Source organism: Aphelocoma coerulescens, chromosome 3, assembly GCF_041296385.1.
Source record: "Aphelocoma coerulescens isolate FSJ_1873_10779 chromosome 3, UR_Acoe_1.0, whole genome shotgun sequence".
Lineage (NCBI taxonomy): Eukaryota > Metazoa > Chordata > Aves > Passeriformes > Corvidae > Aphelocoma > Aphelocoma coerulescens.
The window spans coordinates 25,099,674-25,118,279 of record NC_091016.1 but is presented as its reverse complement, the minus strand read 5'-3'; the positions used below and the strand labels follow the sequence as shown (position 1 = coordinate 25,118,279).

The 18,606-nt window shown below is 36.2% G+C and overlaps 1 protein-coding gene across 2 annotated transcripts in view; it reads right to left on the bottom strand.

Annotated features, from left to right (window-relative positions):
* Nucleotides 1-669: 669 nt before the first annotated feature.
* The window catches only part of GPATCH2 (G-patch domain containing 2), a 120,685-nt gene continuing 102,748 nt past the window's right edge, over nucleotides 670-18,606 (bottom strand). The window contains exons 9-10 of one of the 2 annotated variants that reach the window (XM_069009516.1): nucleotides 16,414-16,496; nucleotides 670-4,388 (exon numbers count right to left, since the gene is read on the bottom strand). In XM_069009516.1, the coding sequence (XP_068865617.1) occupies nucleotides 4,219-4,388; nucleotides 16,414-16,496 (253 nt within the window). In that variant the 3' untranslated portion in view covers nucleotides 670-4,218. Of the gene's footprint in view, nucleotides 4,389-15,417; nucleotides 15,577-16,413; nucleotides 16,497-18,606 lie in introns of those variants that run through there. The other variant, XM_069009517.1, reaches the window with a different exon arrangement.

The window sequence follows — 18,606 nt, the reverse complement described above, 5'->3', positions numbered from 1 at the left end:
ATAGCATCATGGTCAAAATAGCTCCAGTATCTGTTTTGTTGTAGGACAGAAGAGATTCCTAAGAAGCCCAAAAAACTCAGTGTGCTAAGTTGCAGGTAAATGTGTGCTAACTACTAACCCACTGCTCCTGAAAACTCTGCCAAGGATGGAAGTCTAATTAGGAGCCACCATTCTTGATTTAAGAGTAAGAGGGAAGGGATTCCCATTTCTGATATGCCTTTACTGAAAGTGCCTTGGGAGCATGGGGAAAAGGAAAATAAAACAAAGGTTGTGTGAGTTTTCCTTGGAGAAACAATTCTGGAGAACTGTTTGAAGAGAAAGCACAAGGCCCTGCCACGGTTATCAAAGTATACACATACCTAAGGAGTGAAGGGAACTTGTATTTAGAAGTCTTAGAAGAATATGATAACAAAAGCACTGCAAACATCTTAAACGAGGCATTTCCTGACATTGTGGTGTAACCTCTTCAGCTGGATAATAATAACCTAGGAAAGAAGTACTGGTAAAAAGGTACATAAAAGGTAGCTTTAAGATAGTATGCATTTGCTTGGTACACGGTATTAGCAACTTTAGCTGTGTTTTCAGAAACAGCACATTTTTGTACTCACCTGTGCAATAACAGCACTAGTGAAAAGGGCAGTTTAAAGAAAAGAACATACAAAGCCCATGAAGAATTGAGTCTATTTATTTTATTCCATCTTGCATTTGTGTTGTTAAAGCAAAGCATTCTATACATATTATTTAGCTATTTACTGCTGTTATACACCCATTATTGACCTAATTGCAGAAAGACAAAGGCAGGGACAAACTTGTTAAAACGAGCATATCGATAATGCTTCTCTGACAAATATTTATTTAGAAATAAGATACTGCTCATGGGTTTCTTTTATTAACAGTTAATGGCTCAATTCACAGAACTTTGAGACACCATGGATCATGTAGCAAAACGCAGTGCTGATAATAGGCAACATCTCTTCTCTTCACTAAACATTCTTCAGAGGAAGAATATTATGGTAACAGCTGAGCTACTGATTCAAATACCTAAGTGAAAAGAATCTGGCAAGTGATGGATGACAACTTTTAGATACAAGATGATCCCATATTTATTTATGTAAGCAAAAAACCTCAGTGTCACAGACAAAGAATTATTATCTGAAAAAACTTGTATTTTAAAATAATGTGTACCAGCTTTATAGCAGGCATCATAGTATGATTGCAGGTTAGACATAGGAAAGATCTGAAGAAAACAAAACAGTAAATCCAAATGTTTTGACCTGTTTCAAAGCCAAATAATATTGCAGTGGCTTAAAAAAAAGAAAAATCCTATAATTAATTTTTATTTTGTTTCTTAACACTAGCTTTAACTGTGCGAAATCATACTACTGGAGTATCTTTAAAACCACTCCTGTGAGATGTGGAAAAATGAAAATGAAATAATAGTGTGAGTCAGAAAGGGAATTTTACTGCACAAAAAATATCTCAAAACACTACACTAAAATATTTTAATAGATCACTTTGTTCTACAGCTTCTAACAGATAAAGTGTATGGTCAGCTGTGGCATCTATTGATAATACCCAGGGAAAACAAAGTGTATCTACCTCTATATTGAAACCAGTTTAACTAATCTTAATGTCTAATAGATTCTCCCTAATAGGCTGATTTAAAACAAAAAATTGTAAGATTTTCAATCTGAATACATAGTTCTTCCATTATGACTGTCTACTAAGCTGGCTGCTTCACTATACCTGTAGGAATGCATGAAAAAAAGAGTTGCATGAGCTAAAGATGTTTTCCCTCAACATGTATCCATTATTTCCCTCTTACCTTTTAAAAACAGGAAACACTTTCAAGTACTTTTGGAACTCTACACTTACTTCTTGAGGAACTATTGCTATGGTAAATTGTACAGAAATACTTCAAAGGAGTGTTATAGGTGCCATACTTCCAGTCCAAGACATGCAGGTGTTGGAACTAAAGCAAAACAAGGGAATTTTAACAGACTGAGTATTCCTTTACAGTTTTGCAGATAGAGGTACAGATTTTAGAAGATTCACTTTTGCAATTCACACGCTGAAAATGATTTTAAGGGATTTCTGACTGCTGTGTACAAAACAAAGAGGGCGACAGAATTCCCTTGCTCTCAGGAGCACCTGGCACTGACAGAACAGGTGCAGGCCACAGAAATGCATTATTTGGAATAACACACAAGTGGGCACCTCTGCCAGCTGCAGAATTCCAGGCTCTTGGCCCTTTGCAACTATGTGGCCTTGAAATTCTTTGGATATGGAATGTATTTAACCAAGTTCAGTTGTGCAAGACATATTTGAAGTGGCAGACTCACATTATGCTATGCCCCAAAACCTTACAATTAAAAGTATGTTTTGCTGTATAAAACCCAATTCTGTTTAAAATTTCTTATAATTTTAAAAAGTCAAACCACACAATCATATAAAGTATTTGAACAGCAATAAATAGGCTTCCTGAAACTCAGAGAACATGTGCATTCAACTATCATAAAAACAACATCAGGTATTAATCTGTAATCTCTATACTATGGTGGTATGGTGAGACAACGTTCCCAAACAGACATTAATCACACTGGAAAGTATGAACATTTCTTTTAAGCAAATTTAGTGCTATAATGCTGCTTTTTTTTATTTTCCTGCTACTATTTTCTTCAAAAAATGGGTGAAGCTGAAAGAAAAAGAAAAGTAATAAAAACACATCTTAAAATTAATCACTGCATTTCACAGTTACATGAACAAAGCTGTGCTCTTTTTATCCTAAAGAAATATTTTTGAAAGCATCTGGAACAAAGTATTTTTCTCTGCAGCTTGGGAGCTGTGGAAGGGACATCCTCCTCTTGGAGAAAAAAACCTGGAGAATCAAATCCTGTTCCCTCTGCAGTGAGGGTAAATATTGCCAGCTACTACAGGCATGGGTGGTGAGAGGGGCAGGATTTTCTCCTTAGTCCATCTGAAAAACAGTTTCCTTCAGCCCTATAATTTAATTTTAAAGTGGAATTTGTTTTATCCTGCAGACTAATAAGTACCCTAGGAGCTTGATTGGTTGGTGCTTAATGAAATTGCTTCTGCTGACATTAGATACATTAGGATACTGATTAAAACACTTAATGATCCCTCTTGATTTTAAATTGCTAGCTTAGATTTGTGAGATGCCATCAAAGTATCTTTTTCTTTCCTTTCCTTCATCCTAATCCTGCTTCTCCTTGCCCTTTTTCTGTTCATGATCCTTAAAGGTTGTGGCTCATTGGCAACAGCACGGTCACAACCAAATGATAACACCATGTTGAACACTGCATTGTTTAAAATATGCCAAACCCCAGAACATAAACACTGAAACACAGTCATCCCTAAAATACAATTTCCCATTTCAAAGCTCAAACTATTCTTAAATGTGGCAACAATGAGGATTATTAGTATGAAGGGAAAGCCAAAGTCAGAGTAAACTTTAACTTTGTAAAAAATCTGTTGAGGAAAGATAATTTTGTAAATGTAAAAACCAGTATAAAAACATTACTTTTGAGCTTGAATGTGGAAGACAGTAATACATTGTCAGAAATGGTGTTGGAATGGCATTCCTATGACAACAAAGCTGTTTTTCATGCTCTTAGACAAAACTGTATAACATATCACCTTCCAGTGGGAAACATGTATGTATTACGGGCATAATGACAGCTTATCCTCAAATGTCATACACTATAAATACCAGGTTTGGAAACTTTACCTGAAAAGGGGGAAACCACAATAGCTGTAAAAAGTTCCATTTTCCTCAACAAATCTTATCAAGGCTCTTGAGACGAAATTACATTTACAAAACAAAATTTACTTATATACTAAAACCTGCTGTGTCAGAAGCTTTAAGAAAAAAAGTGAGTATACCGAATTTTATGCTTAATACAAACCTTAAGACCACAGAAAATAAAAAAGTTGAAGTTTTTGTACATTTTAGCACCATTATGAAGTCAGACTCGAATGCCGGTTCTGTCACTGCGGCTATACCTTGCAGCTGGTGGAGCTCATGTGGAGCTCATTGACTTCAGCCATCTTTCAGAGAAGAAAAACTGGATTTGCCGACCACAACAAACAATATGCTTGCCATTTTTTCCTTTTTTTCTTTCTTTCTTTTTTTTTTTTTTTCTCTTTTAAAATTAATTTTGAACTTGATTTTTATTGGGCAGCCAGAGTGCATCTCTGTCAGCTAAATCCAAGTCCAAGTCCTTTGGGTCTCTGGATGGCTCGTATGGGCTCTGCTATCCCTTTGCCGTCGGGTCCGAGGCCTGTGCCTGGGGTCCAGCCCATACTCTGAAGCATTCTGTTTCCAATGTTGTTTTCTGGGATTGGTTGGGTGTTTTCACCTACAAACCCTGAGATTAAAGAAACACACAGCATTAATCAGCACTGCCTGCCATGTGGAGAAGAGCAGGATAATCTCCCGTAAAGCTTTAAACCTTCTTATTCTCCTAATTCATCTAACAGGTTTCTAGAACAGGCTGTCTTTGCACATGTTGACCTCTTGACTGCATATGATTCTAAATAATACAGTCTTATGCTTTTATTTTCAATGCTTTTGAAGACTCAGTCCATTTTTATACATAACAAATATTGTCACAGATCTTTTATATTCCAATATGGTGGATTTCACATCAGCCTCAAAGAATATAAATCAGCTGCAGGTGTCTACCAATACATTGTCAAGAACACCTGAATTTCTAGTCCTATGCAGTTACTAAGCAGAGACATGTCATAGTAACATGACCATCACTGCTCTTAGTAATATTTATCAATGATCTCCTTCAAGAAAACCCAATAAATAAGTTCTGATTAAACAATTATAGCTGTTAAAGAAACAGTACAGACAGGTGTTCAACCCCTCTGAAATTCAGCTGTACCTTTACTCAGTTTCTCTTTTACTGAACATTGTGAGATTTGATACGTCCAAGTTTACTTTTGGTGTTTTCAATGTTGTTAAGTGTTGTTTACACTCTTCTCTCCTTAGCATCAAGACCTCTCAGAAAAGCTGCATACACCACAGAAAATAGCACCAACATTCCAAGTGTTTGTATATGTTTGTTAGTATAACGGATTCATTTTATTAATAGTAGGGTTTTTTTTTTTCCCATGAATGCATAATTAAAAAAAAAAAAAACAACTTAAGTCAAGATAACAAAGCTGTTTTTTCCCCTTCAACAACCAAACTCCCCAAGCCAGAGTTTGGAGACAATGCATGGATAAGCCTTCTATATATAAGTATCTTGCATGAGGGATATTTATTTCAAGAATTTGTGTTAAAATTCATCAAGTTCCCCCATATAAACAATTTTAAAAAGGGCTGAAGTTTTTGAACACAAGCAGCTGCAGGTAGACAGCTGGATTTTGTTTTCAGCATTATTCAACATCTCCCTGCCCCAACAACAGAATAAAAAAAAAATGTGCCCAGCTTCAAAAACTATCTGTTTAATTTTCTACCTATTTATTCTGCCTGCTACTTTTTGAAAAATACTGTAGTGGGAGACTGTGGTTTTTGAGTTTTTGGAGACTATAATATCTTCAGCCAAGAACTGACCATTGACAAGCAGCTGGCTTATCATTATACTAACTTACTAAACAAGAACACAAAGAAGTTGAAGATGAGCTTCTAAAAAGCCTCATTTATCGCACACACAAAAAAACCCCAAAGTCCCACAGTGGAAACTGCATATACAGAAATTCAAAACGAGGTGAACATTAAAAACCTCAGGATAATTGTGATGATGAATTTACAGTACAGCAGCATTATCCACTATAGATCTGTTCATAGTCAGTAAAACGCTGGCTACATAAAAGGCAGGCTGCTTTCTAGTACCTCAGTTCCTGAGTCAAAGCAAAAAGGGAGTGCACTGAAGGAAGGCATCCTTTAATACTGGTTTGAAGCTATGCTTAATGCTAGGCTTAAAATAAAGGCTTTTAAGTCAGCAGCCTGCAGTCCCCGAGAGGGTTCCTCTTGAACTGACCAGCACAAAATTCAATGGCCAAGACTTCCTTTCTTTTCAGGCCTCCACAGGCAGAGGCAATTTTCATACAGATGAGTCCCTGGCACTGCCTGGCATACACAACACTGGCTTTGCAACCTTCCCAGTTATACTTTCTAGCTCAAAATAAAAAAAAGCAAAAGAAGAAAGGGTACTGTTTAACAACATTTCTGGTAAACCTCACAGGTAAAACCCTGGAAGTGTGTTTTGGTCCACTTATTTTAAGAAGTAATGGTAAGAAATGAAGCATCATTCCAGTAAATGTTTGTGGAACAATTAAGGGGAAAACTTCAAGGGGAAGAAAGATCCAACAGACCGACCAAGCAGGAAAGAGCAGGTACAAGAGTGTATTTTATGACACCTAAAAACTGGAAACGTTAAACCATTCATAATGCTGCCTAGGCAAAGGCAGCAATGCTGCTGGAACAGTATGCAAGGCGTAGCCTGAGACAATGTAAACAGCTTTTTTGTTTTAGTCTGTTCAGGGAAAAACCCACAGACCTCTTCCTGTAACAGATGTACCTTTCTATATGAATTTCAATTCTTGAGACAGCCAGAGGAACCTCACAAAGAAGATATATGAAAGAACACTCTGTATCCTGACACGTTATTTAGTAAACTGGTGCTTCTATTTTTGATACCTTTTGAAGTAGTTCAGTGTTTTTTCTGTGATAGGATAATTGGAATAATTTGCTTTTAAAGACATATAAGTACTTTGAGAATGTGTATATGATAACTATTTTTCCCTCCACTGTACATACTTTTCTATCTCCTATTAAAACACAGGCTCTCCCTAAGAGCTCTGTTTTACTCTTGCATATCATCAGATTAAAACAAAAAGAAGAAAGAAGAAAAAAGAAAAAGGAAGAGAAGAGAAGCCACCATAAACTTGGTTTCACAAGCCACTTTTGGGCAAACAATCAAACAGCATACACTGTCCAATGGATAATGTGTTTGGAGGCTTTGTATTGCAGCAAGAATGAAGTAAAACCAAAACCCCACCCATCTTGCCTATATTATTAATTGACTAATTACTCCTTCTTGTAAATGAGGTGAATACAGATTGCTTTTATTTGAATTGTGAAAAATATTTAATAGACGCTGGCCATTCTTTCACAGTATAGCCAGTTTTTATATGAATACTATCTATGTCTGTCTTTAGGATTCCTACAATTTTCACCCATCACTTGAAAAATTTATCTGTAATGCAATATATTTTACTTCCAAAGAATTTGGATATATTTACTATCCAAAGAATACAGATAGTGGTACTGCTCTCTTCCTCCATCAGCAAGTTGGAAAAAAACCCCAACATTTGCATTGCTGATTGAGTGCATGACGGGAAAGAGCTCTTAAAAATCGTGCTACACTGTGTGCTATTCCCCTGACCCCCATTCCTGTGCTTTGGGCTTTTATTTTCTAATTAAAAGCAGTAATTGTCCTTGCAATATTAATCTTCAAGTTCAGTTTTTAATTCATCCCTTTGGCACTTCTTGGACTAGCCAGTAGGGCCTGTTAGAGAGAGTGGTCCAAGCACATGGCCTTGAAAAGGGCTGTGCTACCTCTGGGACATGTTCAGTCTTGACCCACCCAGGAGCAAGAGCAAAACCAACCCATTGTGCTGTCCCACAAAAAATAACTAGGCAGAATCAGATTACAAAAAAAAAAAAAAAAAAAAAAAAGTGGGGATACATTTTTGTAAATTTATTGCTGTATGAGGTTTCCTGGGGTTCCAGGAGTTACGAGAATGTCTCTACAGTAATAATTTGTAGGAATCTCCTGTGCAGTACCTTTTATTTCTACAGACTGAAAATGTTATTAGAACCCTAACAACTGGTTTCTGATCTACCAGATGAGTAGTCTGCATGTAGAAATGGCTGCCATTATACGAGGGAGGAGCAAACATGAACGTACAGTAACTTGTTTGAAAAGACAGCACTGTAAAATACCCTCAAGCTTATGCTCCTTCTCTCTGCAATACTGCCAGCTGACAGAAAAAAAGGCCAATCCTCAAATCTTTGTGTATAAGAATAGAGACACTCCAAGGTCTACATGTCTTATGCATATGACCTTACATACATGGAATATGAAATCGATGAGTAGTAAGTGACAAAACTGAGAAGGGAAAAGCAAAAAACTCATCACATTTGTTTAATTCTGGTATGATATTTATGATGGCATTAAAGGCAGATTTCAGTGAAAAATAAAGGTATGTAATTTTTTTCTTAACAGCTGTTGAGACAGGTATATCCTGGTTAAACAGTACACTAGCATTCAGTGCCATACCCTTGATTTTACAGTGATTGCCATGAATTAATTTAATTCCATCTGTAAGCTAAAATCAGATCAGAGGTCTAATGCTGCTGCAGGCTCCACATCTGTTTAATCATTTTTGGATACAGCAGCTTGCAAAAGTTCGGCTTTTAAATTTGCTTCATATTTAAGAAACAATGCTACACCAGTGAACAACACTGTCAGCAGGAAACAAATGAGCCTATGAAGAGTTTTGATCTGACAGACCCATTTTATTTGCAAAATGCTTCTACAAATTCAAAGCTCACCATTGAAATTATCATTTATTATAGAATAATAAAGGAGTAGTGACCTCATAAACCACTATTGTGAAAATATTTATTTGTATGGTCCAGTTACTGGATAAGACTAACATCAAGCATGTTTGGCTTATATTGGGCTGAATAAAACCAGAATACAGCTAGGATCAAGCTCTCAGATAACCCTTATTTAAGAAAATGTGTGCGGTTTTTGTTGTGTTTCTTTTTTCCCCTCTCAACCCCCTCAAGCTGCAAGAAACAAATGAGGGCATTGTGAAGTAATTTCATCTCTGGCCACCGAACTATTTCTGATGTTAAGAAAACGGGGTTTTAAACAGTTCTGAGAAAATGACACCGTACATAAATATAGTCTTGCCCTTTCATCTTTCTTTTATATGATTAAGACTTGTGAGCAGAACAGCGCTGCCTTCGCAGAGCATACCACAACTATTATTTCCTCTTCTATCGCTCCCAGCAGCCTTAAATCCTTTAAATCCTTTCCTAGAAGGATCTCTTTTTGCTTGGGTAATTTTTGCAATGCATGGCCTGCTAACCCTAACCCCCTACCCTGGATCTCACTTATGTCTATCACAGCAGAGCCAGTCTTTCTACCTCAAATCTTCCAAGGAGCATTGTGGATGGTAATTCACTTGCGTAATTGGCTCAAGAGATGAAAATCTTGTATCTGCCTCTCTTAGCCACTAATCTATCCAGCTGACTGCAAGCCTAATTGGCAGCTTGTTTAGTAATTTGGCTCCTAAAGTGTTGTATTGATGTTGGATAAACAGCCAATGGAAGCAGAAATGATACATGCTGCTTCTCTTTAAAAGCTGGTGCACTTTCCCCCTCATTTTCTGAAAGCATTTAATATTTCATCTATTCTTTTTCTTTTCTGACTCCTCACCAGACAGACAAGCTCAGAAAAGTAGGGACTGATCCTGATATATAAGGAAAGTAATCAGAATAATACATTGCTGTAGTCTATCTTTTTATGCCAGCTCCCTCTAACTAGCAAAATGGAAATCAGACTGCCTAGATGTTTATGTTCTTAAAATTGTTTTGGGTAATTGCACAGACACAGCTTCAGAAGTACAGCCAACAGCTGTATGGTGATTTTAAAACTCAGTACCTGCAGTGGTTTTCAAAATTCAGTACAGGATGGCTTTATATCTATAAAAAACCCACAAAACACCAAACCAGAACTAAAACAACTCAGCTATGAGAATGCTATGAAAATTATTTAGCTAATATTTGAGACTGCATTATTTCACCAGACTTTTACACATCTCTCACACTGAGCTATCTAAGACTGTATGAAGAATAACCTTAGAATTATTATATTCAGGTGAGTCTGCTTGCATTGAATTTTTTTCTAGCTAACAGAGAGATAAGAATAGCAGAGAGGACATATCTATGACTTCAGCAGGTGCTGGAAGCCTCTGTATTTATCCCATATCCACAGCAGAGTTTTGTTGATGTCTGCACTTCCAATAAGTGCATTCATTCCTACTACCCCATCTCAAGGGGTATTAAATATGGCCTGGGTAAACACACCCTCTCAAGGCATAGACTGTAGATTTAAATCTATTTTCAACTCCTCTGAATATATAAACACAAATTCACACACCAATGAAGATTGTGACACTGAATTTTAGGTACAACTGGTTATCCAGAAATATGGATCACTTGGAATTGGATTTGCAATTGGTGCTCTTCTCCTTCCATTCTTTATTGGATTACACTGGGTGTGGAGTGAAACTTCATGCCCATTCAGTCTTTGCTGCTATAAACTGGCTGGAAGAGTTTGTATTTTTAGACTGCCATTTATCCCTCTGTAAAGGGAATCTCTTGAATACCCAAGACTGTCTTTTCACTTGAGTCCAAAGAAGGTTGTTTTGCCTTTGTTTTACACCTTGTCTTTGATGGCAGAAACACTGTCACTGGATGGCACTTTGGAAGAAGCATTCTCACTGGGGGACATTCCAAAGCTCTGTTTAAACCCCTCAAAATTCAGCAAAATGGATCCCATCTGATAAGCATTCCCCCACTTTTATAGAAAGACTTGAGCCCTAGAACAAAACCCAGTGGAAATCCAAAGCAAAAATTTTCTTCATGAAATCCAGAGTATGTACAACAGATTTTATCAGGAACTTTTCCACCAATTGCAAAGCTTTTACAGAAAGAAATCCAAACTTGCCTGCTCTGGAAACCTGATCAATGAATTTTATTTTCTCACATGTATTTTTATTCCTCTGAAGTGCCAAAACCTTCTGCATAAACCTATCCAGTTTATGGACAGACCTCCTTCCTTATTCAAAAAGTGAATAATATTTTGAGAAACCTTTAAGAAAAGTGGTTTTTGCATAATCTATACCAGGGACTGTAGCAGTGCTCCCTATTCCCTCTGGTGAAAGAAAAACTAGTCACCATCAACCAAGAGCTTGTTGTGGAGAGCTGGGATAACAAGTTATGTTGACTGAGGAAAAATTACACATTTTAACTGCCAAACCATCTGTGTTTTAACAAAAATCCTTTGGTATTACCAACCTAAAACAGACTGACAGAAATGCCAGGTACTTCTACTGGTTGAGTTCTAGGAAAACTACAGGACATCCATCTGCCCATCTGAGGAAGGTGATGGTTCTAACAAACTGCACATAAAAAGGAGGTGGCCCCTCTCTGTGGGGAACCACTTTATTATGGTATCTGGCAGAGAATGTGCAGAACTTGCAGAGCACATAACTGACCTTGAGGATGAGTCTCCCTACTGACATCTCTGTTTCACTCAAAGCTAGTCCTCAAGTGTACAACCGTTGAATGGAACATACCTTTGGAACATGAAAATAATGCCTGGTTTAGCCTTTTTTTCCCACAATTTCCACCATATTAAGGGTGCTCTCATTGGTTATATTCTCCGTTAAGCTGGTTTATGGTTCCTGAGAGTGATGTCCAAAAAATCTACGGAATCATAGAATATCTCAAGTTGGAAGGGACCCATGAGGACTGTGAAGTTCAGCTCCCGGTAGAGGCAATTTGAATGGTTTCTGTAACCAGAAACAGCTTTCTTAGGAAAGACTCCCAGAATAATTTGGGGAATTGTTTTTGAAGCTTACACATTTCAGAAGACAACATCACGTAGAAAAGACAGGTACAGTCGTCTTCTACAAATCAGAATGTTTCTTCTTGACTTTATAGTGGCTGTTTGTACAGCCTGTAGAATATTGTCTTCCCTCTAGATCACAAGAAATCCATCAGCAATTTTCCAGGACAAGCTTGCTCTGGTTGAATTGCAGGTCTTCTGTAGTTTGTTACTGAACTTTCTGAATGCTGGTGCTTATATGTAAGACACCTTGCCCGAACCAGCCACCTCAAGCTCAACACAAAAAGCCTTTTGCTCTGAAGGGGCAGCAGCTTCCAATACTGGATGCTGCTATCTATCTTTTAACTTTTAGTTTAGTGAGACAATACAGTAGAAGAAACAAAGAAATAGGAAGAAGTCCCTAAAATTTAACCTGCTGCAGATACCAACCAAAGAAAAACAAGTGTCCATGGGCTGGGCAACCAAGCAGGCATGAAGCGTATGCCAGGAAGGACTTTGGCACACTAAGGATAAGAAATGGTGCAATGCAATAAGGGAAAGTATTCACAACATGCCAGTGCTGTATTGCCCTGTGACAAGGGATTTCTGCTATAGACTTGTACATTTGGTAGACAGAAAAGCAGTGAATCAAGCTAAAAAGAAAGTAGGCTTATAATAGTTTGTCTAGAGTTTTGGAAATTTATGGTCAGTTCATTCAAGTACCCAAAAGTTTACCTTTCCTCTGAAACTATTGCACGAAATTGACCTTCACCACAAACTTAGCCTCAGCCACCTCTGTTATCACACTGTAATCACAATCTTTTTCAAATCATCATTTTGGTTCTGCAGATATTCAGGTCTGATTTTTAATCACTGACATATTAAGCATCAGCAAAATAGTTTGCTTAGCTGTTCCGTTGGCAATTTTTAAAAAGGAATGAAAACATGTACCCTTTTGATTACCTTGTTAAAGTGAGTCATGATGGCATTATAGCAGTGCTCAGTATTTCTGCTGTAATTAAGAAACTGTCATATTTTTCATTAAAACACATTCTTTAAAATGAGACTTTTAACTTGGTCATTTCAATCAGGACCAGCCTGAAGTGTAGCATGTGCATGCAACATGCCAACTAGATAAAGAATTTGACATCTGAAATTTGTTTTTGCAAAAGGTAAGTATTAAAGTGCCCATAACATGCATAGTAATTTATCTATTTTATATACACATTTTCTACATTTTAAGTATAAAATAGCTTTCTTTTTTTCTAATTGTTTTTTGCAGGTTTTTAACACTGCTCCAAACTGTAAACCACACTATGTAACACCACAGTAAAAAGATTGTTTTGAAATAAAAATAAATGGCTATTTACAAGGCATACAAATATGAGATGTGAAGCAGAATTTGATGATTTTTCCCCAACATTTAAGAATTAGAGGTTTGTTATTTAAAAAAAAAAAATCTAGAAGATTTCAGGGATTTAACAGGAGATGAAAAAAAGCAAAAATCTTGTACAGAAGAAGAATCAATTGGAAAGGATCTGGGATAAATGCACATTCAGTGTATGGCATCTACAGTTTTGTAGCACCTACTGGTTTGATATAAGACTTAAACTAGATAATCTGAGACTGAAATAACTGCAAATATTCCCAGTGCACGTGTTTCAAGTACTAACTTGCAAAGAATGTTCTTCTTTTGTTGTTGCAGTTGCTATTTTGCTACTATTTTCATTACACTGGACCCAGCTTTGGTAGGGCTATTTCCATGACAATGGATTAGTTTCTTAAGAGGTTCTTATACAAACTTCAGAGCACTGTATTGCTGCAGTGAAATATGTCAGGGTGTCACATGAAATAGCTCTACCACTCAGGTAGTCAGAGGGGGCAGAAGGTCGTTGAGAATGACCTGGTCCATATGTGAACAGACTCACTGGAATAATATTGTTTTCATGGAAGAAGTAATGCAAAAGAGTATTTAAAATGTACAACACCTAATTCTTAAATTGTAGGAAGTAATCAATTTTTACTAGTATCAGTTTTTAGTTGATTAATTAATTAACTATCTGTGTTCAATACACAGATGGGATATATGAAACATCCACAAAATAGAAAATTTATCTTAGCAAAAAAGACAAAATATGGCATTCCTGTATCAGTACTGTCAGTTCCTAACCATCCATGCCTATATCACATCCCATTTTCCTCACTGCTTTTCAGCACATCTTTTTTTCACCTTTACAAATGACATTTTTGAAACTATAAAATGCTCTGTGCTGCTCAAACTTTCTTGCTTCAATAGTTTCTCAATGCTGTACAAGTAAAGCTACATCCCGTGTTACTAATATACACAAACCTATTGGTATGTGACTTTGACTGCAGGCTGAGAACAGGCTATAAATTTAGAAATCAATATCTAACTCTATCAATATTCATTTTACTTTTTCAATACAAAATACAAAGGTGAAAGAGCAGTAAATAAGCTGGAGTACTGAAATAAATTGGGTGTTCTTGTCACAATTAATAAATGTTTAACCAATCACACTGCTTGCTACAGAAGTCTGTGGCTTTGTAAGGTGTCTGAAAGTAGCAGGTGCTACCCTTGTGAGACTCAAACCCAGGCAAAATATTTCCATACCTTGTTAGGGTCACCAGTCGTTCTCATCACTACTACCGAACCTAAAGGTATAAATGACCATTTCCAACACTGTGCAGATTTCTACAAGAGTTAATTTACCAATGTATTTTTTTTTTCAAATGCAGATGAGAATTTAGAAAATAGTGTTATCAACACATTGGCTCATATTAGGTGAAACTTTGCAAATTTGCAGCCCATATAAAGAAAGCCCATATAAATGAGTCATTTACAGACAGCCTTTCAGGTTTCACTGTGATATTAAATACAATTATTAGGAGAATGCTTTTTTCATTTCCAACTTCTGTTCATGTGAACACCTTCTATCCTTATTTTATTTCAAGGAAAATGTTCACATATTCTTCTACATAAAATCGAGTCCTTCTATTCCTATATCTTAGCTAAGTCAAACTACTGAAAGAAGAACAATCAAATAAATGACCTCTTATTTTAATCCAAATTTCCAAAGGTACGTTCATTCTAAAAGAAAACCCTGTTTCTTTCATAAAATCATATGGAACACTGACAAAAACCAAGGCCTGTGATGGATAAACAATAATTTAGCTGTAGGAAGGTTAGCCTTTGAGAAAACTGTAATAAACTCTAGAATGCTATACATTACCTATACATATGTACAAGCTTATTTAATGTTTACCAAAGTTTCTATTTGCTTAAAAACTCACAAGGATGAAGTGTACAAAAAACTTCCATAAGACCACAAAAAAAATTCTCAATCCTCCTGATCAGAACAAAATTGAAAAGATTACCTTGAACTTGAAAAGAGAAAGAGGCACATTAGTTAAAAGGTACTCATATGATACCTTTATCTACCATTATTCTCTGTTGCTCTTCATATAAAGGCAAACTCTGGGGCAAAACAATCTCTAAAACTGTGACTACAGGGACACATAACATTGAATGACCACATATTTGCCTTAGTATCAAAATATTGGCTTTGCAAAGTTACGCAGAGGAGCCAGCTTGTAAAATAAAATTCTGAATGCTGAAAGCCCAAGGTAAAGTGAATAATAAAATTAATTTCACTATACTTGATAACCTCTCAGTACAAAATGACATCCTCTAGTACTTGAAAGTTGTGAAGTGAAAATTACCTTGTAGAAATAATTACATTATTCTCTCTTCAGCCATTAAGTATTTTTCTTTCTCAGTTCACATATGTTCAGTCTTAGAAGCTGACCCATAGATTCTCTTTTTCTCATATTGCTGCCGCCACTAAGGTGCTTTTATAACATTCTTAATATTATTCCTGGTCTGTTTCTGCCACTGAGGTTTGAAACAAAGAAGTTTCAGGAGGGGGAATTCAGTTAGAATACAAGTATTAGGCTTCTCTAAAGACATCTACTTGAAATATATTTGAAGAATTCTATGTGCTGCAATTGTTGCTGCAGTAGTTTATGTATGACCAGGACATGCAATCCAGATTTCTATATTAGAAATATATATAAAGGCTCACATGGGTACACATACAACTTAATCCATCCAGTATGCACATATATAATTAATACAACAAACTGATGAGAGTTCTATAAATCACTGCTAAGTATTGAAATTTAACCCTAATTTCACAGCTGTGACATCAGCAAAATGCATCCAATGGTTGTGACCTCATATCTGTAAAAATCTTTCAGAAATGTGCTTGCAAGTGCTTCCTGTTTAATCTACAGCACTAATTTTAAAGCTGTGTTCCAAAGCCTTATCACCACATTTTCAGTCGTTTACCCAAGAATTCACATCCTAACTTTATTGTGCAGGGTATTCAGAGCATTCATATGCAGAAAAAAAGATGCCTCAGGTCTCCTTCCCTTGTAATGTTTGAAGACATAAGCAGTAATCTTTGCTGTCTCAGTACATGAAAAAAAGATATGTTGTCTTTAAAGAAGTGTTGTGCTACAAAGGACTGGAAACTGGCAATGTTTGCAGGAGAATGGAGAGAGCCTATTTATTTCTTAATCTTTATTAATAAATAAGGATGGGACAAATCTGAATATATTGGGAAGTTACTGAATTTATCAAGCTTTTCCCCAGGTCACTGACCTACTGTTTTGTATTCAGAGATTTAACATCTTGTGGTTTGTGCTCTGTCCCAGGGAAATTGGTTACCTGTGGGTCCTGGCAGGGGAGCAGCTTTCCTTCTCCGCTTGATGTCTCCCATGCACAATGATCCTAAATGTACACTGGTTTGCCTGCAAGTAATTATAGGAGAAAACTATTAACAAAGGAAGAAAACTGCCACATAAATACACAGCTTGTATAATCTGAACCTATATCAAAACATTCTCAACCAAGATGAAGCTGCACAGTCAAGCCACCAATCTTGTTTATATCGAAACATAATTATGTTTGTTGACAAGCGCTCAGTATCTAAATGCAGCATCATAAATTGTTACTGGAATGAATAAATATAAATATAAAGGGAATGCTTTTTAATTTTCAAAACCCGCAATCTTTCTAGCTCAACATAAAACAAAAACACTGTTGCTCCTGACAGGAAAATAGCCAAGATTAATTATCTAAAGAGATCACAATGCTGTTTGTAGGTTATCAATTGGCTGGTAATGCTTGACTGTCAGAGCAGCATTTATTACATGGAAAATATTATCAATTTTTTTTAAGGTAAGATGAAGAATGAATGAGAAAACATGAAACAGTAAACTCTTCAAAGGTGCATAAAATAAACTTGTAGCATAACAATTTATCCTCTTCTAATTCACTGGCAAGTTGTGAGAATACCATGGAAGCACAGTATCTGATAGGCTCCTTGAATAATATGAGCTTGCACTTGGAGACTGGAAAATTGATGGAGATGCAGAGGATGGCAAACAAGCAAATGCTATTGTGTTAAATCCAGCTATTAGAAGTCAGATACCACAGCAAATGGTAAATTTGGAACTTTCAAGTGCTGAATTTTGGAATAGGATCTCAAAGGACAATTACAGTTATTATTTTTCTTGAAGTAATGTACAATGCCTGCAGAATTGAATATACGTTGCTGACATTTTTTTTTTCAAAGAACTAGAACAGAAGGGGGGAAAAATGCAGTAATTTCTAAACAGCACAATTTTAATATGTCTCTATAAATGTTACTGAGAACTGTGTTTGTTGCCATGTGAGTGCAGTGGATTTTGATAACATTACAAGCTGAAAATTGCATCTGACAATCTAGTGCAGCATAGTAACACTGTCACTCATGGGATCTGGTTTCAGTGTGGATATATGACTTACCCTTTACTGCATTTATAAACTTTTTAAAGCTAGGCTGCTTCTAAATGAATAACAAATGGTCACATACTGTTGAGAGACCTCAGATTTGCTCAATAATGTAAAAGAGTGACAACAATGCCTTCATGAATAAGATGACAATGTACAATTTTCTGAATATTTCTTCTAAAAAGACACAGCAGATTACAAGTACCACAGTGCTTATATTTAAATAATAAAATATTCCAAGAAACTTGTTTCACAGAGACGTGCACTAGTGCACTTCACCTAGTGAACCCTTTCCTTCTAAGACATGTTTTCCTCGCAATTCCAAGATGAAATTTCATCCTATTTTAATATCCAGAAACTCAACACACTTGAACTAGTTAACTAACAGGATGATAATTTTCAGTTCTGAATTTAGAAAGAAATCACAAAGTGTAACCCTTTCATAACTGATGGTATGATAAAGAAAATGAGTATTTAAATACAATATGGGGAAACAATTATTAGAGAAAAGATACCTGAGATGTTTGATCATCAACAGATCAGTATTTAACACTGGTATCAAACATGCAGTATAAGTTGTGTGATAAATTATATGTTCTACAGTGTGAAACCCTTGTTTTCTGAATGAAAAAGGGAGAAAGTCTCCAGGAATACAAGTAGGATGAAAGATAAAAATTAATAAAGTCAGGCAATTGAACCTGAAGACCTGAGCCACAGCAGTAACAGTGAGCAGCGTTTGAGTTATTTTACCAGAATTGATTATCTGTTACACTACATTGAGATATCTAGATTATTGATCTGTAAGATTATGGTACTGGGGTCTCCCCACTTTTCCTCCAGGCACATGGAATGGAGTTGCAACAAATAACACTAAGTAAGGACTACTTTGTTATTGTTGTCACCCTTCATGTAGAACACAGCAGTTACTTTTTAATTTAAAATCAATGAACGTCTGAGAGGCAGCCTTGTTCCTTCAGCATAAATGAATCATTTGCCTTTGCCGATCACAACAACCCCATCACCAGCCAAGGTGAGAGTGGATTTTTCTTTGTTGTCGTCAAAAATTCCCTACACCACAAATAAATA